This window comes from Acomys minous, assembly GCF_964271855.1.
Source record: "Acomys minous genome assembly, chromosome: 11".
Lineage (NCBI taxonomy): Eukaryota > Metazoa > Chordata > Mammalia > Rodentia > Muridae > Acomys > Acomys minous.
The window spans coordinates 96,269,727-96,296,872 of record NC_140492.1 but is presented as its reverse complement, the minus strand read 5'-3'; the positions used below and the strand labels follow the sequence as shown (position 1 = coordinate 96,296,872).

General features: G+C 42.3%; 1 protein-coding gene across 1 annotated transcript in view; it reads right to left on the bottom strand.

Annotated features, from left to right (window-relative positions):
- The window catches only part of LOC311609453 (baculoviral IAP repeat-containing protein 1a-like), a 64,408-nt gene extending 47,732 nt beyond the window's left edge, over nucleotides 1–16,676 (bottom strand). Inside the window, exons 1-4 of the mRNA XM_084802564.1 lie at nucleotides 16,628–16,676; nucleotides 7,146–7,256; nucleotides 5,340–5,396; nucleotides 591–1,161 (exon numbers count right to left, since the gene is read on the bottom strand). Of these exons, the coding sequence (XP_084658690.1) occupies nucleotides 591–1,158 (568 nt within the window). The 5' untranslated portion in view covers nucleotides 1,159–1,161; nucleotides 5,340–5,396; nucleotides 7,146–7,256; nucleotides 16,628–16,676. The remainder of the gene's footprint in view (nucleotides 1–590; nucleotides 1,162–5,339; nucleotides 5,397–7,145; nucleotides 7,257–16,627) is intronic.
- Nucleotides 16,677–27,146: the final 10,470 nt, after the last annotated feature.

Genomic DNA, 27,146 nt, shown 5'->3' with positions numbered 1-27,146 from the left:
ACAGATGCAGGCAAGTGTGTGACTGACCAGCAATGGCACCGGGTGTGTCCTGGAGCTGATCACACTGAACCAGAACAAGACAGACTCCAGCATGCCTGCTCTTGCACAGCCTCTCTGGCTGAATCCCTGGCCACAGCCCCACTGCCCTAAATGACCCCCTTCTGAGCTCCACACCTCCGTCCCCCACCACGGCCAGCCTCCATATACACAATCAGGACCTCATAGGCACTACATAAATGCTCTAGCACTCAGCTATACTCTTAGCCCACTGCTGGTACTCTAAAGAAAAGTAGCATTTTACTTTTTACACACATATTTGAGTGGGCATGTGTGTATGTATATCATACATACATATATATACATATATATACACATATATATATATATATATATATATATATATATCAAACCAATAACGCTACACTACTAAAGCAGAAGCGAAGTTATTAAAGTTGAAATTTAATGAAATACACATTAAGTCAAACATAACTCAGTTAACAAATAAGGGTTCATTAACAAAATATTTCCCACAAAATGGAACCTAAATTTTAAATGTCACAGAAACACCTCTCAAAATGGAACCCAGTTACCTGTGAAGACAAAGCCGGCTGCGGAGAGAACACGTGGCGATGTCCCATGGGCATAAAACGGCCACTTCTCAAAGGACTCCAGTCTGGTCTCCTCTTCTTGGTACCGAGCTTTGCCACCTCTCAGAGTCCTCGCTGGACCCTTCACCCTTACATCGTACTTGCCAATGTTCCCAACATCCTTGCCCAAAAGGAACTCACATTCTGGACGTAATCTCTTGTGGCTTGTTATGGGAAGTCTCCTGATGCTGGTGCCAAAGAGGATTAAACCACAGCAGAAACATTGCACCGCAAGTTTCACCCCAGTAAGGTAAAACCCAGCGGCTGCCATGTCCTGAGGCGTCCATGAACTAAAAGACTCATAGTTCACGAAAGTCTTTAATCGTCTGGCCTCACTGCGCATGCGTGAGTTAAAGCCTTTCTTCATTTTCATCCGTTCTTGATGTTCCTCTTCTGCTTGGCTCTTTACCAGCTGAACTGCATCCACACCAAAGAGAACAGAGAGCTCGTGGAGAGAATCATAATCAAACTCAATGACTTGCTCCTCAGAGGCCTCCCTGCGCTCAGCCATTTTCTAAAAGGGAAAGGAAAGCAGGTAATGGTGATAGTGATGTTTTTACTATAAAGAATTTGAATTTAGGGTCCATGAGGTGGCTCAGTGTAGAAAGACACTTGCAGCTAACCCTGGGACCCATACAGTGAAAGAGAAGTGACTCCCACAAGTTGCCCTCTGATTTCTACATGGACATGGTGATAGACATATTCATGCTCCTGCCACACCCTACCAAATAAATGGAATAAAAATGTAAATGCAGACCACGTTTTCAGCTTTTGAAAAAGGCAAAAGATCGTACGGAAATACCTGAATGGTCAAGACAACAAGGAAGTTGTTGGGGAATTAGAAAACATTGGTTTTCATCTGCTTACTCAAGATCCGTCACTGTGTCTACTTGTGTCTCAAGCAAGTGGGCTGGGCCATGAGGACCCACAATGGACAAGACAAATAGACCTGGTTCCAGCCACAAACGCTTCTTCTTCTTCTTCTTCTTCTTCTTCTTCTTCTTCTTCTTCTTCTTCTTTCTTCTTCTTCTTCTTGGGCCATGAGGACCCACAATGGACAAGACAAATAGACCTGGTTCCAGCCACAAATGCTGCTGCTGCTGCTTCTTCATCTTCTTCTTCTTCTTCTTCTTCTTCTTCTTCTTCTTCTTCTTCTTCTTCTTCTTCTTCTTCTTCTTCTTCTTTTTAGTTTTAATCTATGTGCATTGGTGTGAAAGTGTCAGATCTTGGAGTTACAGACAGTTGTGAGCTGCCATGTGGGTGCTGGGAAATAAACCCAGGTCCTTCGGAAGAGCAGGCAGTGCTCTTAACCACTGAACCATGTGGGAAGCCGCGCTCACATTCGCCATTACAAGATGGCACTGACATCCTGTGTCCCATGCTGACAAACAACTAATCTGCGCATATGCGAAGGGATTTTCCACTCGTTGTGCTCTGCCTCTCCCGTGGCGTCATCTCGCCCGATGAGCAACAGCCAATCAGGGACTGACACATCCTAAGCGGAGGACAGTTTCCTATATAAGGGATGGGTTTCTGCTGTTTGGTCTCTCTGTCTCCATTTTACTTGTTGTAAGCTTATGCTCTCCCTCTCAAGATGCATTAAAGCTTTACAGCAGAAGGATTCTGTGTGTGTGTGCAGCGTCGTTCTTGCTGGCGAGACGGTAACGCTAGCCACAGAACCATCTCTCCAGCCCCCCCCCTTTTTTTTCTTGTTATTCTAAGATTATGCTGTGTGTCTCATGCTAGTCTAGAGCTTGTAGCCCAGGCAGGCAGCATAGGAACCTGCTTAGCCTGGGAGCCTGTTTGGCTTGGGTTGTGCACATCTTCCTCTTGTTATGGCTTATATATACTAGACACACCCCTTCTTCAGATCCACCCTGCAGTGAGCTCCTTTCACTACTCAGGTTTAGACTATCTCTAGCCAAGGGTAGCAGCAATGCATTAGGAAGGGAGAGTGGACAGGTTGATCTCGCCTACACACACTGATTTGGCGTGCATATGCAGGAAAGTACAACCGTCCTCAAGTAAACATTTATGGAAAGTTGCCCATTGACCATATTATTTATTACGTACAATTTAGGTATGCGTAGGAGAAAGATGCATTATGGAAAGGGTCATGCTGAGGGACTAAAGGCTTGGCTCATTTAAGTCTGTCAGACAAGATAAAGAACTGGTCTCCTTACTCATAACCAAACCCCTCCATTTCTTCAACCCCATGAATGAAAGCCCCGAGCACTAATCGGGGTGTTTCAGTGCTCTCATTCACACAGCCATGCGTCAGTCTTGACAGTGTATCCCTCGCTAAGTCTGTACCGTCGCTTTGTTCCAGATAAAGTTATTTTGCTTCTTTTGAAAATCTCTGAGCCTTTAATTTCAGTTGTTTGAATAAGAGGCCAAGAGCCTGAAGACACCAAACCCAGACCACCTCAGCCTACAGAGTGCTACACAGGTTTGTATCACCAAAACCAGTTTGAAATGTTAATAATGGAACCATTGTTGTGATGTGGTATATATTTACCATGCATGTTAGAGGAAAAATATATACAAAATTCCATAGCCTGGTACAGACAATTCAATACAATTACTTGGATGATGGCCCACTCCAGATGCAGGTGGGGATTTGAGTCTGGCAGGCAGCTACTATGGTCCCCACATTCTGGTACTTCTTTACAGTGGTTGTCTGAGGCACGGGGATAGTTACAGACAAAGAGATAATTTATTAAGGAAAGATTCTGACCAGTTAAGACTGTTGCCAGGCCTAGATCCTGACCCAGATCTAAGCGAGGAAGGGGACATCTCTGCATGACATTTCCAGTAATATTTGCACAGTGTCTGCCTCTTGCAGTGCTCATATAAAGCTAGCTCTTGTTGAGCATGCTCCCTTGGTTGAATGCAGCCCAGGTCAGAAAGGGCTTCCAGCCATCTGCTGCTGCCCCCACTGTCTCATTAGCAAATACCTATAGCAAATACAAATACATATATAATGTACTGGGATGGGTATTAGGGATTAAGCCCAGGTTCTCTATTTTAGCTAACAGGCTTGGACTAACCAAACCCTACTTAGTTCCTTCAGTAGTCTGGGGTGGGTTTTAAGGAGTGAGCTCAGGCATTTTGCAGACCAAGAAAGCACCCCAACCACTTAGCTGCCTCAGCCAGCACAGCCATGGGCATTGCAGGGACCTAGAAAGGTAAGTAATAGTAGACAGAGGCACAAGACTCTGGGTTCCCTTTAAGAATAAACAGTTTTCATTTTCCCACTACTACTTATATATTGTTTAGCTAGCTACTAAAGATAGCGTTGCAATCAGGCCTTGTGCAAACAATATATTTTAGCCCCTTGTCTGAGTTCTTCCTTTTGTACTCCCATGCCCTTATAGACATTCTGATGTGCTCCAAAGATTAGAACATTACATATTACTGTCTCCTCTTTTAAGAGCTAATACAACTGACTTGTCACCTACCCAGCCAAGAGACCACTGCACAGGAAATGTGATTCACCTAAAGGTATGCTAAAACACCAGGAGCGATCATTGTCCCCTCCAGGATAGTGCTGTTATTTACAGTGCTCCCACCATGCAGCACTGCTAAGTCTGCCCATTTTTCTCAGTTCTAACTAAAAAACTGTAGCTTTGGGGGCTCAATGATTGCAAACACTGCATGGTCTCCCAGAGGACTTGGTCTCCATTCCCTGTATGTGGCAGCTCCAGTTTCAGGGAGATCTACCACCCTCTTCTGGCGTTTATGGGCACCAGGTATGCACCTGGTTGCACAGACATGCATGCAGACAAAACACCTGTATACATGAAAATAATGAATAAATGAAATTCTATAAACCTGTAAGTTTTCATTTTTTAAAAATCTATTTCATGTAGTCACTGGATAATGACCGAAAGCCTAGATGGACTCCTGACACTTTAGACTTTCCGGCTCTCTGAAGACCTCCACTCTCAACTCACTCAGCTGCTTGTTGAACTCCATTGCTGAATCTGTCTGTGCTCATGGGTCCTAACTCAACAGCATAACTTTCTCTTCTCTTCTCCACTTCGCTCCTGTCTGGAAGCTGCTGTGATTTATACCTTGCTTGCCTCGCCGCTTTTCTCTGAACCTTGAGCTTCCTTCTGACTCTAATTTTTTTTAATTAACAAGACTAAGAACCTAAGAGGGGGACCTTAATTTCCCCATGACGTGTGTGTGTGTGTGTGTGTGTGTGTGTGTGTGTGTGTGTGTGTGTGTGTATTTGTGATTTGTGTGGGCACACCCATGCCACAGTGTTCTTGTGGAGGTCAGAGAATAACTGTTGGAAACAGGTTTTGTCTTTTCTCTCCCTCCCTCCCTACCCCCCACCCCCTCTTCCCCATCCCCCCCCCCAGTGGAATCCAGGGATTGAACTCAGCTTGCCTGGCAATCATTCTCCTTTACCTGCACTGCTTTGGGTTTTGTTTGTTGTTTTTGTTTGTTGTTGTCTAATTCATTAACACTTCCTAATGGCTAACTGCTCCTCTACAATAGTGCATCTGTGCCATTGCCGTTCTTCTCCTCATGAACAAGGATAGGCATGCTAAGAATACAACCTTTCTCTAAGCTTTAACATGTTCTTAGAGTAAATTCCTGAAATAAGAACAGTGAGTCAAGCGCATGCACACTCTTAAGGATTTTGGTGTGTGCCAGGCACTGGCTCTGGCTAATGCTCACCTGAGGTCCTTTTACCTTGAGGATGGTCACGGTCCTGCTTCTTCCTCAGGGCTTTTCCTGCAATGAAATTTCACGTATCAGGATTTTGTGTCTCTCTGTAACAAGAATTAAAGTCTACTGATGAATCAAGAACTGATTTCCCAAGGGAAAGACAGGCCAAGAGTCTGGATGACTTCCTAGCCAAGCATCTCAGTGACCATCCTGGGTGACAGGCATGGACTGTGGTGACAGGCTCCAGTAGTGGTCACTACTTCCTTGAAACAGAGGAGTGTGACTCCATCAGAGCCCAGTGGACAGTGGCTACTTGAAGTGCCCAGAGAGTCTGCCATCGTTCAAAGCCGCACATAAATTTAACTCCCTCTCTCCAAACAGCCATCCAACCCAACCCCAGCAACTTTGAAAACAAGTTTGCAAAAACTTTCAGACATGAGATGTGACTTCTCCAGGAATCAAGACACCTATCCAGTTTTTGTTCCATTTTATCTCTATCTGGTATCTAGTAAATTAACTCTGTAAGTTGGGAGTTTTAAGAGTTACCCAAATAAATTCTAAGATTTTCACCATTTGTTAGAACTTGCTTTCCTGAGCTAACCAGACCCTTCTAGTGGTTACCTCATTAACTAGAACCTTCAGTCCAACCTCAGATATTCAGACTCTCACAGGCAATGAAGCAGTGCTTCACACCTGAATCAAATTGAAACTTTGCATTAATTGTTTGCCACAGTAAGCAAGAGGATTTAAACAGACTCTGGGATAGCTAGGTGTGGGGCACAGGCCCTTAGTCCCATCACTCAGGAGCAAAGGAGGTGGACCTCTGAGTTCAAAGCCATCCTGGTCTACAGAGGGAGTTCCAGGATAGCCAGGACTAAACCCTGTCTCAAAACCCCCTCCCCCAAAATAGAATAACAATAATAATAAACAAATAAATAAATATCCTCTGGGAGCATCTTAAATCCTTTCTCCTTGCATAGCTTAATTTTTACTTTCCTTTAAAAGAGGGATAAAAAAGAAAGCCATGCACCAGCTCCTTAACAGAGAGAACACCAGTGTCACTGAGCTTACAGCACTCTCGCCTTATAGTCTTGGATAGCCTCGAATTTGTGGTAATCCTCCTGCCTCAGTCTCCCAAATGCGAGATAGTTTAATGCATTCTTTTATTACATCGTGTGTGTGCACGCACATACACACATGCCAACTATGTGGAAGACAGTGTATCCCTGGAATCACACTCATGTTATCAGGGTTACAGACAGGTATCTTCACCTGCTGAGGCACCTAGCCAACCCTACTTAATGCATTCTTAAAGCCCTATCAGTTAAAGATGAAGCAATTAGAAAGTTACACTTTTTTACATCCACTATCATCTACAATCAACTTCCTGTATCAACTTTTTATCACAGCCCCTAAGAGATTTTTAAATAATTCATTGTGGTCATAAAATATACTGTGTCTTCAATAAAGGCTGAATCTCTTGACATTCCCCCAAATAGCCTATAGATCAATGGTTCTCAACCTCTGGGTTGTGACCCCTTGGAGTCAAATGACCCTTCCACAGGGGGCGCCTAAGACCATCAGAAAACACAGATGTTTGCATTAAGTTTCATACAGTAGCAAACTTATAGATGTAAAGTAGCAATGAAGATAATTTTGTTTCAACAAAGATAATGTTATGGCTGGGGTCACCACAACATGAGGAACTGTATTAAAGAGTCACAGCGTGAGAAAGGTTGAGAACCACTATAGTATATTGTTTCAAACTAAATATATAAGTAGGTTTGAGTAATTCTAAATGGTTCTATTCAGCACCTCTAAAAAGTCAGCTAAATGGTAGATTTTCATAAACTTCCTTTCCTCAGAGCCTGGGTCAGGGATATGGTCTCCATTCAGATACCTTATCATCCTTTCTGGTAGTTCATCCTACAGGTAAGACACAATTACACACTTTTATCATATAAATTCCTACTTTCAACCATTTTTCACTATTAATATCACATGTTATTGGGATATAATACGCAGATCATAAATTCATCCCTTTATAGTATAATCCAATAGGTTTTAGGACTTTCACAGATTGATACAATCATCCGTAATTTTCAAATAATTTATCACCCCAAAAGAAATACTGCTACAGTAGTTGGTTTTCCATTTCTCTTAAATGTTCTTAGCTCCATAAAACTTCTACTGTACTCTTTTTTTTTCAGTCTTACAGAAAAGTTAATATATTCATTAAAATTATTTGAAAACAGCAACATCAAAAAATGCCATATTTCTCCTTGCACAAGCCACAGTCCTTAGGCAGAAACAAAGAGCCCGATGTCCACCTCAGTAAATCTCAGTGCTCATGAAAGCTGCACACTGAGCCTCCACATGGGAAATAGGAGCAAATAATTTTGCATCCACATAGTTGTTTTGATGAACTAGCAGACTGAAAGGCTGGGATGTGATTGGTTTCAGGAAACATTTAGCAGGTGTCTGGACTAATGAGTACCCACTCTTTAGCACTACCTGCTTGGGCTGGCTTGGGCTGGCTTGGGCTGGCTTGGGCTGGCAACACATCAGCAAGAATGCTGAGTCTTTCACTTCTCTTACTGCACATAGAGAAGCTGTCATAACTGTGGCTTGTAACATGCAGCTCCTTCATTCCCTCCCTGCTAAGCGGCTTAGAAACGGTGCTGGTACACAAGGCCCCTCAAATTGGAGCAACAAAAAGAAGGAAATGCATCGCCAGATAGGAAACAGCAGTGTGGGAGCAGAAGGTGGGATGTGGAGGGAAAAGATGAAGGTAAGGACAGAACTGACAGGATTGGCGGGTCAAGGGAAGCAAAGAAGATCTACTTCCTAAGGAGGACTCTTGCTTCCTCATTGTATTAGTGACTTTTCTATTGCTGTGATAACACCATGGCCAAGGCAACTTCTAGGAGAAAGTATTTAACTGGGCTGTTGGTTCCAGAGGGCTAGGGTTCTTGATGGCGGAGGGAAGGCTTAATGGCAGGACCAGCCAAGAGCCAAACTACAGGCAGGAAGTGCAGAGCCTAACCATCCCCAGCGCACTCACTCTGAAGCTGTCATAACTACTACGACCAAAAGCCAAAAGCAACTTAGAAAGGAAAGAGTTATTTTAGCTCACAAGTCCACACCACAGTCCATCACTGAGGGAAGTTGGTTTGCTATTCCACACAGCATTACCACCAACTAAGGAACTCACTTCACAGTCAAAGAAGTATAGCATAAACTGTGTAGAATGGGGGCCTGGAGAGATGGCTCAGAGGATAAGAGCACTGGCTGTTCTTCCAAAGGTCCTGAGTTCAATTCCCAGCAACCACATGGTGGCTCAGCCACCAGCTAAATGAGGTCTGGTGCCCTCTTCTGGCCTATATGCAGGCAGAGCACTGGATAAGTAATACATTAGTAAATCTTTAAAATATATATGTATGATGCTGCTTGCTAACTGGTTCACGGACCAGCTTATAATCAACTAGCCTTATTATATAACTCATCCACCTGCTTAGGGATGGAACTGCCTGCAGTAGGCTGGGCCCTCCTACACTAACAATCAAGACAGTATCCCACAGACATGTCCACAGGGCAATCTGATCCTTGAATTTCCTCAATTGAGATTCTCCTCTCAGATAATTACAGGCTGTGTCATGCTGACCTCCAAAGCCACCCAGGGCAGCAGCCTATTACTGTTGTTCTGCTTTAGGTCACGTTGTCAAGCTGCTGTCTGTATATTAATGTTTATTACCATAGATAGAGCTGCTCTCAGTCTTAGTCAAAGAAGTTCCTCCTGCAGTGGACAGAAGATTATAGATTCATATAGTATACACATACATATCAATGTATGGATTCATATCTGGCCAAAGTGCTGAGAATAAGTCTCTCTTGAATGATCAGGCCTAAATGAAATATCTACATCAACCTCACCCCATGAGGCTTATGGAACATCAAGAATGAGAGGGCAGAAAAAAATAAGAGCTAGAAAATAAGAGGAAGAAAACTGTAAGATGTTGTTTTTAATGATGTGGACCTTGAACCCATGAGCTTAACAGCAGCTGTGTTTAATTGCACAAGACCTCGTAAGATTAAGCCAGTGGACATCCTAGTATAGACAAGGGAGGGGCCATAAGGTCCCACTCCAACTGAATAGCTTATTGGCAATTTATGGATGCTATGGGACAGAGAGTCTCTTTTTTTTCTCCCAGAGGTGTGGCCCGTTGTAGGTTTCCTATGGTACAGAGGATGGCCCCATATTCATACAGACAGCACTAGTCAAATTCAGTTCATCATGTAAAAAGAAGAGGAGGAGGAAGAAGAGGAAGAGGAGGAGGAGAAGACATGAAGGTGGGAAAGGGAGCCGTATGGGGTATGTGAGTACGCCTAAGGGGGTGTATGATCAAGATACATTATATGCGTGTGTGAGATCTCAAAGAATAAATGCTAAAGGCTTTAAAGAAAATAGCCAAAGGATTTTAACACACAAACTCACAGAATATATGCAGTCAATAAATTTTTAGAAAGATAAATATATATCGTGTACATTAAAAAAGATATGATGTATCTTTTAAATCTATATATGCTTGAGATTTTCAAAGAATAAGTAAAAAATATTTTAAGAAGAATCATCTAGAGAAAAAGATTCTTTCCAGGCTACATCTCAGAGAAGCCTGAACTGGCCTGACTTCTAACTCTTCTCCATCCCAGAGTATAAGCTCTTCAGGCAGAAAACTCGGTCATTATGGCATGGAAATCGTGGTGCCATAATCTGGAGGTAGCTGGTCAAATTGTGTCTTCTGTCAGGAAGCAGAGAGTGATGGGTACCTAATTTACTCTTACAATCTACATATTTTGGAGATTTCACAAAACTAAACTGCAATATGTAGTCTTATGATTTGGTTACATTCATTTAGCATAACATTTTCATGATTCATCCACACTATATATAGCATGCATTAGTGCTTCACACTCCTTTGTTAAAGAACATTATATTTCTGCATATGTATGTCATATCTTATTTTTCCAATCATATTGATCCAGGCATTTGATTTAATTATACTGTTTTAGATTTTATGTTCAAGTTTATAGTCAAGTGTGGGCATTTTTTTCACTCTGAAATCTATAAGGGCATTTTCATTTCACATTCTCTGTTGTTTTATTTTATTTAGAAAGAAAAGACATTTCTTAGTATGCTGCAAAGACAGCAGCAGGCATGGCACTAATGGAAGAACTGCCTACTTGGATTACTGATTGTTTCTTTGATATGTACATCTGAGACCCAACTGACCAGTGGTCCACAACAGTTCCCATGCCTCCACTTCCTGAATGCTGAGGAATGGGTGTTTTACACATTAACAAGCATCACAACTGCTTTAAGCAGTCTGCACATTCAGCTTTTGTGTCTTTAAAAGGTATAGCTATACTGAATTAGAACGTTCCCTGGTGCTGGTAGTTTGAGGAGTAGAACAGACCCTATAACCAGTTATTGGCATAAATTATAGCATTTGAAATTTCAGAAGTAACGCCATTTATTTCCTTTTGGGACATCATTTCTAATGCTTCACCTGAACATTACCATCTGGTTTGCTAGACCTGGGATCTGTTCATTCTCGTTGTTTCCTTCCTTACAGATGACACTGATCGGGGTCATCACCCAACACAATTTGTAGCAAATGACCAAGTTAGCCTACAACAGCCTCTCTCAGCTAGCCCCCAACATCTGACTCATAAGTAGAGCTCATCCATTTAGAGAATTGCTGAAAATGAATACTTAAACCAAAGGCATAAATCAAAAGACACAATTATGCAACTCTACCTTCCTGTTCCATCCATCCCTTCATCCACATATGACCAATCCTCAGGCCCTTGTCTGCATTCTCAGCATTTCAGTTATCCCACGAGAGTATTCAAGTTATTACCATGAGCTAAAGTTGAACAGATCCTCTTTACAGCATGCTTTAGGCACTGTGCCTTGATCTGTCTCATCCAGTTTGGAATTCGTCTACTACCCATACTCCTGCAAAAGTTGCAGCAAACTTGTTTTTATTTTGCTTTGGGAACAGAGTCCTGCTATAAGTCCAAGTTGGCCTCAGTTGACTTCATCCTGCCTCAGTCTACTGAGTGTTAGGATTCTCTGCATGTGCCACCATGCCTGGCCATATTGCAGACCTTTAACATAATGAAAAGTACACTTTTTCATTTAAAGGTACATCTAGCAATCATGTAGAGATGATCACATTTAACAATACCTAATAATTTTTTAACTCCTTATCGCTGGTGTATAAAATCCCCCAGGAATCGCATCTCGGAAGCCCAAGAGGGCTACTCACTCTTTAACTAGTTATTTTTACTTATCTCCTGATGCCCTCCCCTTAAAAGTCTCCTTAAAGATGATGAGACAAAGACACACTTCTGCAACTCAGGCTTCCTGTCCCACCGTCTACAGAGGGACTGGCCATGACTTGGCAGCTTTGTTTGGTCACTTCATGTTTGCCCACAAGCTGCATTGTTCCTTATGCTGGGATAAGATGCCCTGACAAAAGCAACTTGTAGAAAAAAGGGTTGTTCTGGCTTACAGTTTGAAGGCATAAATTCCACCGTGGCAGCAAAGATGTGGTAGAAGGAGCAGAGGTCACAATGCATCCTCAGTGAAGAAGAAGACAAAGTAAGAAGTTGGGCCAGGCTATAAATCCATAAGATTGTACTCACTTCCTCCAGTGAGGCTCCGCCTCCTAAAGGTTCCACAAACTGCCCAAATAGCACTAGCTGCTGGACAACTAATATCCCAACACATGAGCTGCCAATAAGGACTATTTTACAGTTAGACCACAATAATCCCACTACTCTCCACAGACTTTATATATAAACAACTTCCTTTCCTGCCTCATCCTTATGCTTTTTCTTTTATAAAAAAAATTATGACATTTTATTTATTTTGTGTCTGCTTATGGTAAGGTGTACACATGCCACATAGTGGAGGCATGTGGTGGAGGTAAGATCCCTCCTTCAACTAGGTAAATCCTGGGGATGGCTATCTTTCCAAATGGTTGTTTGTTTTAGCATAGGAGCTCACAGAAGCCCTTTAATGAGAAACCAAGAAAGTATTTGAGGAACTAAGGCTCAGTTTGCACAGTTAGGGAAGCTATCCAGTTAAGGCTTTATATTGTATTAACATGGTTAGTCAGGACCCCAGAAGAAGAATAAGTCTCATAACAGGTATTTCATTTTGAACAGTTTAGGATTGTTCTAATTTTTGTGACACTATTCTTAAGGAGACATGAACAAACATGTACTAACTCCTAAAAGAGAACCAAGCACAGAATACAATCAAGAATGGCATCACGTTACAGAATAGCCGAGTCCAACCCTGGGCCAGGAGTGCTTGGGAGGTAGAGGCGGCTGATCTCTCTGAGGTCAAGGTCCACATAACAAGTTCCAGGAAAGCTAGAGCTATCCAGTAAAGTCCTGTCCCCACCCGCCTCACAAAAAAATCTGGGACTGGAGAGATGGCTCTGTGGGTAAGAGTACTTACTGCTCTTTCAGAGGGCTGTTCTTGCAGAGGATGGGAGTTCAATTCCCAGCTCCCACATCAGGCAGCTCACAACTACCTGTAACCCCAGTTCCAAGGTGTTCAACACCTCTGGCCTCCACGGGTACCTTCATCCACTTGTACAAACACACAAGCAGACCACACACGTACACATAATTAAAAATTAAGCTAAAAAAACCTGATGAGCCAGTGAGTTTTATTGTGATTACTTACAGGAAAATGGGTTAGGAGTTAACTTACAGGAGCAGAAATGACTCAGTTTTATTACCAAAAGCCCAACCCAGCACAGGTGACCTCTCCAGAGCTAGAAACCCAGAGCATGCCACACTACAGCTCAGCAGCTCAGTGGGTTGGAAAGTGTACAAAGGAAACTATGGACTTCCCAACAGACAGCTGTCTGAGTCCAACCATCTCAAGAAAAGCTTCTCCATCTTGCTGGCAGGGTCAAACTAAGTTCATGTTCCAGGACCGGGAACCAACTCCTATCATGATTGGTGGGAAAATATAACAATAACTTGGCACAAGTGTTTGTTTACAAGCTTAAATATTCTGTGATATTCTGGCGCAGGGTTGCAGTTCAGCTCCCAAGTCTGTTTTGTGAGCGTGATCGATCAATTAGTGGTGGCTTGATTACAATAAATTTCTGTCCTCTGCATTGAGCTGGTGTTTGAGTTATGTTGGATCTAAGCAGACTCCACAACAAGATACCCACGTTCCCTTTGTGAAATATTCCTTGATTATCTTCCTTTTGACGTCATCTTTTTGACGTTCATTTGTTTGTTTTGAGACAGGGTCTGTGTAGCCCTGGCGGTCCTGGAAATTATTAAGTAGACCAGTCTGGCCTCAAACTTGGACATCCACCTGCCTCTGCCTCCCAAGTGCTGGGATTAAAGGTGTGCGCCACCACATCCAGCCTGATGCTGTACTCTTTAATAAGTTTCCAAGAGCCTCGGCTTGTGCAAGACCTCCTGATTCCTATCTTTTTTATCTTCTTTATCTTCTCCTCACCTGGTCCTTCTCCTTAGGATGCTGTCACTGAGGAAAAGACCTGCTGATCCAGGTAAGTTTTCATGTCAAAGAAAACTGCTATACAACATCTAGTTTACTTTCTGTTGCCATGATAAACACCATGACCCCCAAAGCTTGGAGTCGAGAGGGCTTATTTCCGTTTACAGATTAGAACCCATCATCAAGGGAAGCCAGTGCAGGACCTCAAGGCAGGGAGCTGGAGGCAGAAACTGAAACAGAGGCCATGGAGGAGTGCTGCTTCTGGGCTTGCTCTTGTGGCTTGCTCAGCCTGCTGTGTTACACAACCCAAGACAAGCTGCCCACAGGTGGAATTCCCCAGTGAACTGGGTCTTCCCCTAGCAATCACTAATCTCAGAAATACCCCCACAGGCTGGTCTAGGAGGCTTGTCTGATGGAGGCATTTTCTCAATGGAGGCTCCTTCTTCCCAGATAACTCTAGATTGTTAAACTGACAAAAACAAAAACAAAAAACAAACAAAAAAACAAAACCCAGGGTTTTGTACAAGGATACAGTCTGTTACTATGTGCTACTAGAAGTTGTGTCTTTGACAGTTTCTACCTTCTGGTTTTTTCTGGTTGATTGGGTTATTTGTTGGAGGGTTGTTTTTGACAAGGCCTCACATTATAGCCCAGCCTGGCCTTAAAATTACGATGTAGCCATGTTTACCTCTAGCCCAGCCACTTAACTGCAAGGATTACAGTATTGGCTACTACATTATATGGTGCTTTTTAAACAATCTTTTATTCTTAGTACTATAAATTTCCCAAATGTGTCTGGATATAGGTCTTTCTACAGCCACTGTACTAGATACTCAATGAGGTTTTTCTTTTTTTCCTCCCCACCCGCTACCTTGGTTTTTCGATGTAGGGTTTTTGTGTAGCCCTGGCTCTCCTGGACTCACTTTGTAGACCAGGCTGGCCTCAAATTCAGAGAGATCCACCTGCCTCTGCCTCCTAAGTGCTGGGATTAAAGGTGTGTGCCACCACGCCCATCTTCAATGGACCTTTTCAGCTAGTGCACTTAGCTCTCCCATCAAGTATAAGAAATCATTTTCCATTTATCTATTTGATTATTTTTCATGTTATTCTTCTTTTAAACTCTTTTCTCTCTAGTATCTTTATTTTGGGGGAAGAAAATTGATAATATACATTCTTACCTTTTTTCTCTTCATACATCCTCAGTATTGTGCTAATTTCTATATTTCATTACCTTGATTTTGTAAGGAGTGGGTAGGTTTGCTGCTGGGGTTGAACCCAGATAAGTGTTTTACCACTGAGTACATTTACCAACTATATTTATATATATATATATATATAGATAGATAGATAGATAGATAGATAGATATAGATATATATAGATATATATATAGATATATACACACACAACACACACACACACACAGAGGCGGGGGGGGGGGGATTTGTCACATTGGCTTTGAATTTGCTATATAGCCAAGGCAGACCTCAAAATGGCCATCCTCATAGTTCAGATTCTTGAGTAGCTGACATTATAATGTATACCATCACATTTAGTTTCTGATTTATGTATGTGTGTGTGTGTGTGTGTGTGTATAATCACGTATACACATCCACATAATATATAATTATCCTTGTTTGCTTTTGAGACACAGTCTCACACTGTAAACGCACTGGCCTTGCGCTGGTTATGGAGCTCAGGATTTTCTTGAATTCCTGATCCTCTTGCCTCCACCTCCCAAATGATGGCATTATAGGCAGGCAGGCATCACTATTCCTGGCTTGAGATAATATTTTTAAATTTCAGCAATTATAATTGCCCATGGTTCTGTTTTGTTTCCTGTATTTTCCATTTTTATATAACATCATTTGTGTGTGTGTGTGTGTGTGTGTGTGTGTGTGTGTGTGTGTGTGTGTGTGTGTTGGGGTACACGATATACATAGACTGGCAATCACTCTCCACCTCCTTTGTGAGACAGAATCAGTCACTGAATGTGGAGCTCACTGTAGCAGCTAAAATGGCAGAGCAGCTAGCCTTAGGGATCAGCCTGCCTTCACCTACAGTGAAGTGCTGAGATTTCAGGAGTCCTGCCCTGCTCTGCTTTCACATAGATGCTGCTGAGCCAAACCCAGGTCCTGAGCCTTGCCCAGCAAGCATTTTAGAGACTGAACCATCTCCTCAGGCCATCATCTAATTTTTTTCTTCTTCGTTCTCTCTCTCTCCTATGATATTATTTAAATTCACATTTCTGGAATTGTCTGTTTCTTCCAAGACTGTTGCCCCTTTACCTCAGTGCTTATTTCTCAGAATATCAGCTCTCCTCAGATATGTAAAGATCTTTGGTTTAACACCTGGGAAATTTCAAAGCAGTTCAGGGAAAACTTGGCCTGGGGATAAAGTCTAGCAGTAAAACAGTCATATAGCATGTGGGAGTTCCAGGCCCTGAACCAGACACGGGTGTGGCTCAATTAGTAGACTGGCTGACTAGAAACTTCCAGATTCAATTCATAACACCAGCAAAAAGCAGGGGAAGAAGCACACACCTGTAATTCCCGCACTCAGGAGGTTGGGACAAAGGGATTACAAGTTCATGATTATCTTTGTCTAACAAAGCAAGTTTGATGCCAGCCTAGACTATGTGATACTCTGACTAAATAAATAAATAGCTTCTTGTGTGACCTGGATGTTTGTGGGTCTTTTACTTTGTGGATATCGGATCAGGGAGTCATCAAGAGTTACCTGGAAAAGGGCTAGATGTCAGAGAAGCACTTCAGAAAATGAGTCCACGTTACCTACAAAGCCAAAGCCAGCAGCTGTTACTCATTTGGAACAATCCTTTAGCATAAACTATCTCTGGGTAGTACCAGAACTGCAGTCAAGGGTCACCTCGCTGGTGTCCACAGAGAACTGGACAATTGGTGTAGAAAACTACTCATTTCATGCAAAGAAATGTTGTGAGTACACTTTTTTCTTTAAAGGCTTTAGGGAAATTTATTACAGGAAATAGTTATGTATTTCTTCAGATTACATCTCAATTGTTATCCCCTCACTTGTATCTTCCCGTTCTCCCCTCCCTCCCTCTTTCATCCTACTCTCCTTCCCTAGGTCTGTGACAGAGGGGACTTCCTCCTCATCATATGATCATAGCCTATCAGGTCTCATCCAGATAGCCTGTTTACTCTTCCTCTGAATGCCACCAGGACTCCCCACCAAGGGGAAGTGGTCAAATAGGGGGCACCAAAGTTCATGTCAGAGTCAGTCCCTGCTCTCCACACAACTGTGGAGAATGTCCTGTCCATTGGCTAGATCTGGATAGGGGTTCTATGTTTACTGCATGCATTGTCCTTGGTTGTTACAGTAGTTTGAGCAGACCCCTCTGGGTCCAGATCCACCAGCCTTGATGGCTTTCTTGTAGGTTTCTAAGACCCTCTGGATCCTTCTATTTCCTCATTCTCCCTTACCTCTCTCACCTGGAGTCCCAATAGGAAGTCCCAGTATCTATCCCAATCCCCTGCTAAATGAAGACTTTCAGGGGACTCACTGGAACTCATTCTGTAGTCTAGGCTGGCCTTGAATTCTCAGAAATCTGCCTATCTCTACCTCTCAAAGGTTACAATTAAAGGCATACATCACCACTGCCTAGTTGGTAGGCCATTTTCATATAAAGTTGTTATTGAAAAGTTGATATCCCTATGGATTTGTTAGGTAATGTTTTAATTTGCTGGATTACTGCTATTTCTTTTCTTTCTCCTCTATTAGTTTTGGGCAATTGTGATTTGTTTTGTGTTTGCTACATTGGACATGTTTGATATTTCCCAGATTGTTGCTGTTTATCTGTTTCTTTCATGGAACATATATTTTCATGTGATATTTCATAGGAGAAGCTATCTATCTTCTTCCTCCCTCTATAGCAATGGTTCTCAACCTTTAGGTTGCAACAACCCCTTTGGTGCTTGAATGACCCTTTCACAGATGTCACACATCTGATATGCTGCATATCAGACATTTACATTATGATTCATAACAGTAGCAAAAATTATAGTTATGAAGTAGAAATTCAATAATTTTATGGTTGGGGTCATCACAACATAAGGAACTGTATTAAAGGGTTGCAGCATTGTGATGAGGCTTGAGAACCACAGCTCTCGCATTCCTTTAACATCCTGCAGTGTTGGTTTGACTGTTATAAATAGCATCCATTTGTGTTTGTCTTGAAATATTCTTATTCGTCAATTATGAAAGTTAACTTTTCTGTGTATAGCACTCTTGGTTCAGTTACTTACTTTAAGAACTTGAAAAACACCATTCCATGCTAGTTAGGTCCTGCTGCAGGGCGTGGCTGCTATGGCCTGCCCTCTACCTAGGGGTGGGGCCTCCCCTCTCCTAGGCTCCCAGACATTTTGGGCTCACGGCCCTTTCCCTCCCCCTTGCCGCCCTTGCCCCTTTCCTGCCTTCCTGCCCTCTCTTCTTCCCTTCCTCCCATCCCCAGCTCACGAGTACTCTCCCTCCTCCCCTTCCTACCACACTTCCAATAAACCTACATATTATAGCTTCACCGCCATTAGCTCATTCCGATTATTTAACCAATCAATGCTTTCCTGGCTTTTCTGGATGTAGGTGAATGATCTGCTATTTATATATCCCTGCTTGGTAAGCCAAGTTGATGTTTTCTAATACCTTAATATTGTTTCTTTGCTTTGCATTTCTGACATCTTGACTATGAAGTGTAGCTAATTTCTTCTAGCATATTGACTGAGGACTCTGAATGCCTTTTGTGTCTGAATGGTTACTTCATTATCTGGGTTTGAGACATTTCACTAAAACACTCTATTCCTTTTGACTTCATCTCTGATCCTTCTATGCCATGAATTGTCAGGTTTGCCCTCCTGAATGCATGCCAGACTTCATGGAAATCTTGTTCATGCTCCTTTTCTCCTTATGTGCATCTGTCCATCTAACTGTCCCCTCTCTGTCTTCCCATCCCTTATGTTTGTTCTTCTGCATGGTCTTGTCTGTTGATGTTGCTGTCTGATGTAGTTTTTATTTAACTGACCATTTCTTTTACTTTCAGTATTCCAATTTGGCTTTTAATGTTTCAATTCCCTTGTTGAATTTTCTCTTCATATATTGGACTTTTGCCTCCAATTTGTTAAATTTTCATTCACTTTGAAGACTCCCTTGTGGAAGTTTTGGACAGATGTACTTAACTCACCCATCTTCTTGCTTGAGACTTCTTTATGGTCACTAATTCTCATTTAAAAAAAAAAAAGCAAGACTGAATTCCTCCTCAGGCATTTCAGCTATCTCAGTAACTTTGGCTTCCATTGTAAGATAGTTGTGAGGTCTGGAATGAGTATTGTAATGGATAGTTGTGCCATTTTTTAAATTCCTTTTTGTGTTTTGTGCATAAATTGGTTGGATTTATCTTTTGAGTTTCAGGTCTCTTCCAGCTCTCTGGGTGTTTTGTTTTCTGTGAGTCTTTGTGACTCTCAGCTACTAAGACTGGTGAAGCTGGTGTTGATTCCAAAGTGAGCTTACTGAGATGACCTAGACTTGGCTGGGTGACAAAAGGACCACCACGCACTGACCACCACGCAGAGTGACCACATAGAGTAAAATCCCAGTAGCATACTGAACTCTGTGAGTCTGTCAGGGGCTGGACCCAAATGCCAGTTTCCCACTGAACTCTGAACCAACTAGGAAGAAGAGTCAGAACCCCAGTCCTGTAGTTATCTCTAAGAAGTTTGGGAGCCCATGTCTTTGTACAATGGTCAATGCTGGGACCTCAAGTGCCAAAAGCCATATGTCATGGTGAACTGTAGAGCTGCTATAGTCAAGTTTCTGGCTCAAATATAAACTCTGGAACTGCTAAAGCCAAAACCTTTGTTGTCATGACCCCTGGGGCCCCTAGAGCTAAAGGTACTTTTCCAAGATAAACTCTGGGACCACTGCAGATAAAACCTGAGTCCTGAGGTGAACTCTCAATGGCTGAGATCAAAGGCCAGGTCCCAAGGTGAACTCTGGGGCCACTAGAGCCAACAATCAGGGACTGAAGTGAACTCTGGGATCATTAGAGTCAAAGGGCAGATCCTAAAGTGAACCAAGGGAGCCAAAGGCTAGTTCCATGCTGAATTCTTGTGATCCCTACAGCCAAAGACCCTGTCCTGCCTTGAGTTTTAAAGTGGTTTTTTACACCACTTCCTAAAATCTGTATATGTAAAAACATATTTTTACATTTCACCATCCTAGAGTATGTACATTGCTCTAGTTTGCTTCTATTCCTGTGATACAACCTGACTATAACCAGCTTGGGGAGGGAAGGGTCTTGTTTGGCTTACAGCTAACAGTACATCACTGAAGGAAGCTGAGGCAAGAACTTAAAGCAGGTGCTGCAAGATCTGATGCAGAGACCACGGAGAAAGGCTGCTTATTGGCTTGCTCAGCTACCTTTCTTATATAGTCCAGGCCCAGCTGACCATGGATGGTACCAGTCACAGTGGGCTGGGCATTCCCAAATCAATTAGCAATCAAGAAATGTCCCCCACAGGCTAATTTGATGGAGGAAATTCCTCAATTTAGATTCCTTTTGGTCAGATGTCTTGGTGTGTGTGTGTGTGTGTGTGTGTGTGTGTGTGTGTGTGTGTGTGTGTTGGTGGTGGTTTATTGGTCTTTCATTTGTCTTTCTTGGTAGTCAAATCTGTAGTTCATTTTATTATCTTTTAACTGGCAAATATAAGATTAATATTTACAACTCAGAATGGAATTACAAACGGAAACTTCTTGAGTATTGACGGTTGTTCTGCAGTCCACAGTCACAACACAGTCCACTGCTCTAAGTCATGGTTCAGGCTTTAAAAATAGCAAGTCCCAAGATCTTCCTTTGGCAGTTCAATTCTCAGAACTTACTCACAACTGCCAGTAACTCAAGCTCCAGGAGGTCAAAGGTCCCTAGCCTCTCCTGGCACCTGCATTCATATGCAATACCCAAACACACACACACACACACACACACACACACACACACACACACACACACACACACACACACACACACACACACCTGGATTTGAAGTCAGGCTCAGTGATAGATGCCTCTAATCCCAGCTCCCTGCAGACAGGGGGATCACTTGTATCCAGGAATTTGAGACCAGTAAGGGCAATATATGAAGACCCTGACTCAAAACTTGGAGGGAAATCAGTTTTTAAAATATATAGCAACAGTGAAACTACATTCCCAGATTGGGGCAAGGGTTTGTGGAATGGATCAACCTAAAGCTAAACCATAGTTTTCCTCATTTTAAACACTTTGTTCTAATTTTTGAGCAAGTGCCTATGCATAAAGTCCAAAAGCACACAAACAAGTATGAAAATGATAACCTCCCGTCTACAATGCTCAGCTTCTCAGAAGCAGCCCCCCTTAGATGTGACAAATTCCTTCAAGAATTTGCCACTGCGTTAACCTGGCCCAGGCCAGGTGGAGCTCCTCCCTCCCATTCCCATTAACACTTGGCACGTTCACAGGAACTTCTTCACAGGTCTCCCCCAGAGGGTTCAGGATCCCTGGGACTGGAACTTACAGCGTCCCCTTTTCATTATGTATACCCCTAATGCCTCAACTCTCAAGTGTATAAGGACTAATGAAGTGTATTGTTTCTAGGGTCCTGCTGTGAGGTGTGACTCAAACAGCACTTCACCCAGGTGAGCAGAGTCCACAGTTCACCTTGTGATAACCTCTCCCTAGAGGAAAGTTAGACAAACAATGAGTCCTTTGTCCTTTACTTTAGATCTGGACCCAAAAGGATTATTAAGGCACCAAGAGTACTCACCAGAAGTGCAACTAGCCCTGTGCCCCTCTTTCTTCATATAGACCTCAGGGATTCAAACTTCCTGTCACTCACTCGAGGCCCTGAGATCCCACTGACAGTTCCCAAAGGGCTGGTTGTGCCCTTCTTTCTTCACATTGAAGAAGCTGCTTCATGGTATGAAGTTTGCAATCACTGCAGAGACAGACCTGAACGTAGGCATCCGTTGTGTAATCAGACGTTATACAGTCTGGCAAAATGCTTACTCTCCTTTCTTGTGAATAGCTGAAGCCCTGCTGATCTTTAACAAATGTTTCTTTAAAAATATTTTTTATTAATGCCTTGAAATTTTCATATAATGTAATTTGGTCATATTTACCACCCACTCTCCTTCCAGGTAAAACTTCACCTCAACCCTCAACTTTGTGTCTTTTTTTAAAAAAATAACTCATCAAGCTAATGGGTACTGTCTATATACTTTTTGTTTTTGATTTTGTTGTTTTTCAAGACAGGGTTTCTGTGTAACCCTGGCTGTCCTGGACTTGCTTTGTAGACCAGGCTAGCCTTGAACTCACAGAGAACCACCTGCCTCTGCCTTCTACGTGCTGGGATTAAAGGTGTGCGCCACCACACCCACCTGTTGATATACTCTTGACGACATTAATGGAGTGTGGTCAGCCTACCAGGGATCACTCTCTTAAGGAAAAGTGACTCTCCTTGCCCATTATGTTTCCATTCTTGAAACAGGATCTTGAATGTAGTTCTAGTTGTCCTGGGACCTGCCACAGAGACCAGGCTGGCCTCAAACTCACAGATATCCCTCTGCCTCTACCTCTGCCTCCCCAGTGTTGGGAGTAAAAGAGTGTGCCACGACATCCAGCCCGTACTGTCTCTTCAAAGTACAGGGTAAGGGAGGCTGAGGATATAGGTCAATGATAGAGCTCCTGCCTACTTGCCTAGCATGTGTGAGGCCCAGGAACTGTTTAGAAGAGAAATATACAAAATGTGCCCATCCCCAATCCCACCTTTATTGAGATACTTATTCCAACAATTTACACAAGTAAAAAGGATTATAACATAACCTAAGAACTAATAAAACGAGGAGGTTTTTTGGTTTTGTTTTGTCTTAGTCTCTCTACATCGCCCTGGCTGTCCTGGGCCTAACTATACAGACTGGGCCCACTTCTGCCTCCCAAGTGCTCGGCTTAAAGGCATGTGTCACCACGATGCCTTAGGGTGAATATGTGAATTCTAAAGTTTAAGAACATTTCTCATTTCCTGTGTTTTGTTTTGTTTTTGAGACAAGGTTTTGCCTTATAACCCAAGCTGGCCTTGAATTTGAGGCAACCCTCTTGTTTTACCTTCCCAAGTGCTGGAATTACAGGAGTGCACTATCTCCCCTAGATCATTTTTTATCTTTCCCTACATTTTAGTGTGTTCATGTGTATGTACATGCCATAGCACATGTGCAGAAGCCAGAGGACAATTTGCAGCAATCGCTTCCCTCCTGCCTTGTGGGCCCCAGAGACTGAACTCAGGTCACTGGGTTTAGCGGCACTTGCCTCTGAGCCATGGAGCCACTGAATTGGGCTTCATCTTATTTTGGATGTTAGTAATTTGGTCTTTATCTTCCTCTTCCTTCTCCTCCTCCTTCTCCTCCTCCTTTCTCTTCCTCTTCTTCTTCTCCTCCTCTCCTCTTCTTCTTCAGTTTTTTGGAGACAGGGTTTCTATATAACAGCCATAGTTGGTTGTCCTGGATTCACCCACCAGCTGGTCTTCTTTTTTATTGATCAATTTACTTCAAGACTTATAAATTTTAGCCAGGTATGGTGACACTCACCTGTAATGCCAGCACTCACAGAGGAGGAAGCAGGCAGATCTCTGTGAGTTTGAGAACAGCCTAGTCTACAAAGAATCCAGGATAGCCAAGGCTACACAGAGAAACCCTCTTGAAAAAAATAAAAAAATTATAAATTTTGTTATCTTATATGATTTGGACTTAATAATTTCTACTAGTTCCCAGTATTTCCTATTGATTGTTGTTTTACTAAAATATATATCTATATACACACACCATATCCTATACTTCGACTGTTACTATATTCTAAAAAATGTAATTAAAATAAAATAATCCTAAGTGGACCTGAGATAAAAGAAGAAATGAAGAGCCAAGAAAATGATAAATTTTATTACATCTTAATAAATAATAACTGATTAAAAGATAGCAATGTCCTGTGAAACAGAAAACAATGAAATATATAACAATTATATTTGAGGAAGGAGTTAAATGAATCAAGGTTACCTTGGTCTTTTTATTGTCTGTGGGAAGAGTAAGGGAGTTCTGTACTTTATGAGGATAGATACAAAACTCTTGCCTGTTCTCAGACTCCCTTGAGCCCTTTCTTTCCAGAGTTGTTGTCCACCTTCTACACCACCACAGCCGCCCTTGCTCAGCCGCCTTAGCTGGCTGGAGGCCGAACTAAGTCACCAAGCCTACCTGTTCACAGTTGTCATTCCTTACCTTCACGCTCAAAGCCTAAAAACCACTACCTTATGAATATATTTAGCCTTGTTCTTATAGATCTGTAATATAGCTTTAAACTTTTATAAGCTATGGACTCTTATAAACTAAAACACAGAAAACTGTGTTTATGTTTTTGTTTTTTGTTTATTTGTTTGCTTGGTTGGAGTTTTTTGTTGTTGTTGCTGCTGTTTTGGTTTTGGGTTTTTGGTTTTTTTGGTTTTTCAAGACAAGGTTTCTCTGTGTAGCTTTGGCTGTCCTAGAGTGCTGGCATTAAAGGCTTGTGCCACATGCCTGGCATGTTTATGAGTTTTAAGACTCCAACTTAACTGGGATAAAACCTAAAGTTTTAGTCTTTAATGATTAAAATAAACTATAAACAAAGTTTGTCTGTCTAAATATTCTTAAGATAGAGTGCGGTCTCACTACCATCTTAACTAAAAGGCTGAGGATGGTTCCTAAACCCCCATATAGGAACTGGTAAAAATACTTTTAAAAGCTTTAAAGCCTGAGAGGAGCCTTCCAGACAGGCTCAGCTACAGCATAAAACTATGTTCCAAGCCTTAGCTGCTGCCCTGAGGCAAGAAAATAGAGATCTGTAATGCCCCCTCCCGACAGGGTCCAGTCTGAGTCAGCTCAGCCAGGGACCTGTTTCAGATGCAGCCAGAAAGGGGGCACTGGTCCCACAGCTGCTGCAACCAGAAAGGGACACCGATCCCATAGCTGCCTAAAAACCATACCCATCTGTCAGCAGACTGGCCTCTGGATGTCAAAACGCTCACATGCAGGCTTGCCCTCTGTGCCCAGCCACTGGAGGTGCAACCAACACAAGAGCTATAGGCATGTCCAGCCTTCAAGCTCCATGACTTGGCAGAGTATAGATGGCTCCTAGATTCAGCAGCCTCGACAAACCCAGTGTAACACTGCAGGTCTATTTTAACCTCATACTCAGGAGACACAGTCACATTGGCAACTTCTATCATGAGTGACTTCAGCTACCTTCCCAGTCCTCTTCATATGCAGGAGACCAAACTTTAACTGTCAGGTCTAGATACAGTCAGCCTTGTTACTAGAGCTAAAGGACAGGTCTCAGATACAACCCTTTACCATTCTTTTAGCTAAAGGACAGTGACCACTCACAGCAATTTCACCTGTGTCTTAAAACTTCCAAGAAGATGTTTTGTATGAATGTTAGAAGGTCAAAGAAGGTGTTTTATGAATGGCAGGTGTCTTAAGATGGTAAACGCAAGTTAAGAAGGCCAAAATGTCTAAAAGGATGCTTTATTTCTTCCTGTTGCTCTATTATTGTTATACTAATCATTCAGAGGATTTATACTAATCAACAGAGCTCTAATGTATTAATTTGATATGGTAAAACATCACACTATACAATCCACTACCATAGTTCCAAGATCAAAATTTTAAATTTCCTTTGTCTTTTACTTAAAATGTTTTTCATTGTGCTTAAATTATATATATACAGTCTTCTGGACAAATATTTTTCATGGTGTATACTGATTCTAAAACTTAAGATCAAGTGAGCTTTTGCTCTTCTGCTCTAAAGGAGGTTTCTCTCCTCTCCATGTTACTATTTCTTTCTTTTTTTTTTTTAAGATTTATTTATTATGTATACAGCATTCTGCCTGCACACCAGAAGAGGGCACTAGATCTTATTATAGATGGTTGTGAGCCATCAAGTGATTGCTGGGAATTGAACTCATGACCTTTGGGAGAGCAGTCAGTGCTCTTAACCTCTGAGCTATCTTTCCAGCCCCCATGTTACTATTTAACAGATGTCAAAAAATGTTCCAGAGGCTTCCGCCTTTCCCAAGCCCACCAAGAGTATTCATGTTTTTAATCCAAAGTTTTTTCCCAAGCTTCTGCTATGCTATATGTCTACTGCTATTTTCTACAATGTATATTTCACTGCAAATTGCAAGCAATGATGATGCCAACATGTCTACAATTTATCTCCTTTACAACCTTAAAAGGATTCTTGTAAGCTATAGGAAATCCACCTCTCAGGTCAAATGGAACCCAGATAAGTACTGTCAATCAACAGTCTAAGTTTCCCTCTTATCACCTATTTCAGAGGGTGGGATCCCTCCCCCTTTCACTGGTTAAAAAAAGTGAAGTGAAAATGTACATTTGACATGAATAAGGCTCTGGTCCCTAGTACTTGTGCCCTGCCCCCCCCCCAAAAAAAGTACACATTTAATGACTGTACTTCAAACTAATCAATGATTGTGAAAAAGCAAATTCCCTTTTAAACCTAACTACAATATTCATCTAAACATTATTAAACATGGAAATGAAAACCTAAACTGGGGATGTCCCTTCTATCAGACAGTGTATTTAAATCTTTGTTCTGATTTCATTTCTGTTGCTGTGATAAGATGTTCTGACAGAAAGCTAAATAGAAGAGGAACGGGTTTGGCTAAAAGTCCACGTTGCAGTCCATAAGAGCAAGGAAGTCATAAAACAGAGGCTGGAGATAGCTGCTCACACCACACCCATGGTCAAGAGCAGAGAGAAACAATACACCCATGCCGCCCACCCATGCTGTATGCTCACCTAGCTTTCTAATGCACAGCTCCTTGCCTAGGGAATGGTTCCATCCACCATGGGCTGAGTCTTCGATACATCAATTAACAAGATAACTCCATATACACAAGAGACCACAGGGCAATCTGATCTAAAATACTTCAAATGAGGCCCCCTCCTGAGGTGATTCCAGGTTTTAGCAAGATGACAATTGGAGGTGCCTAGTCTTATTGCAACCGTTTGGTGGATATCTATGGGAGGCCTGCCCTTTTAGGAATAAAAACAGAGAAAAAGTGGACGGGAGTGAGGTGGAGGAGATGTGAGGAAAAGGATTGGGAGAAAAAGAGGGAAGGGAAACTGGGGCGAGTGTTAGACTCCCCTCCCTTTACCT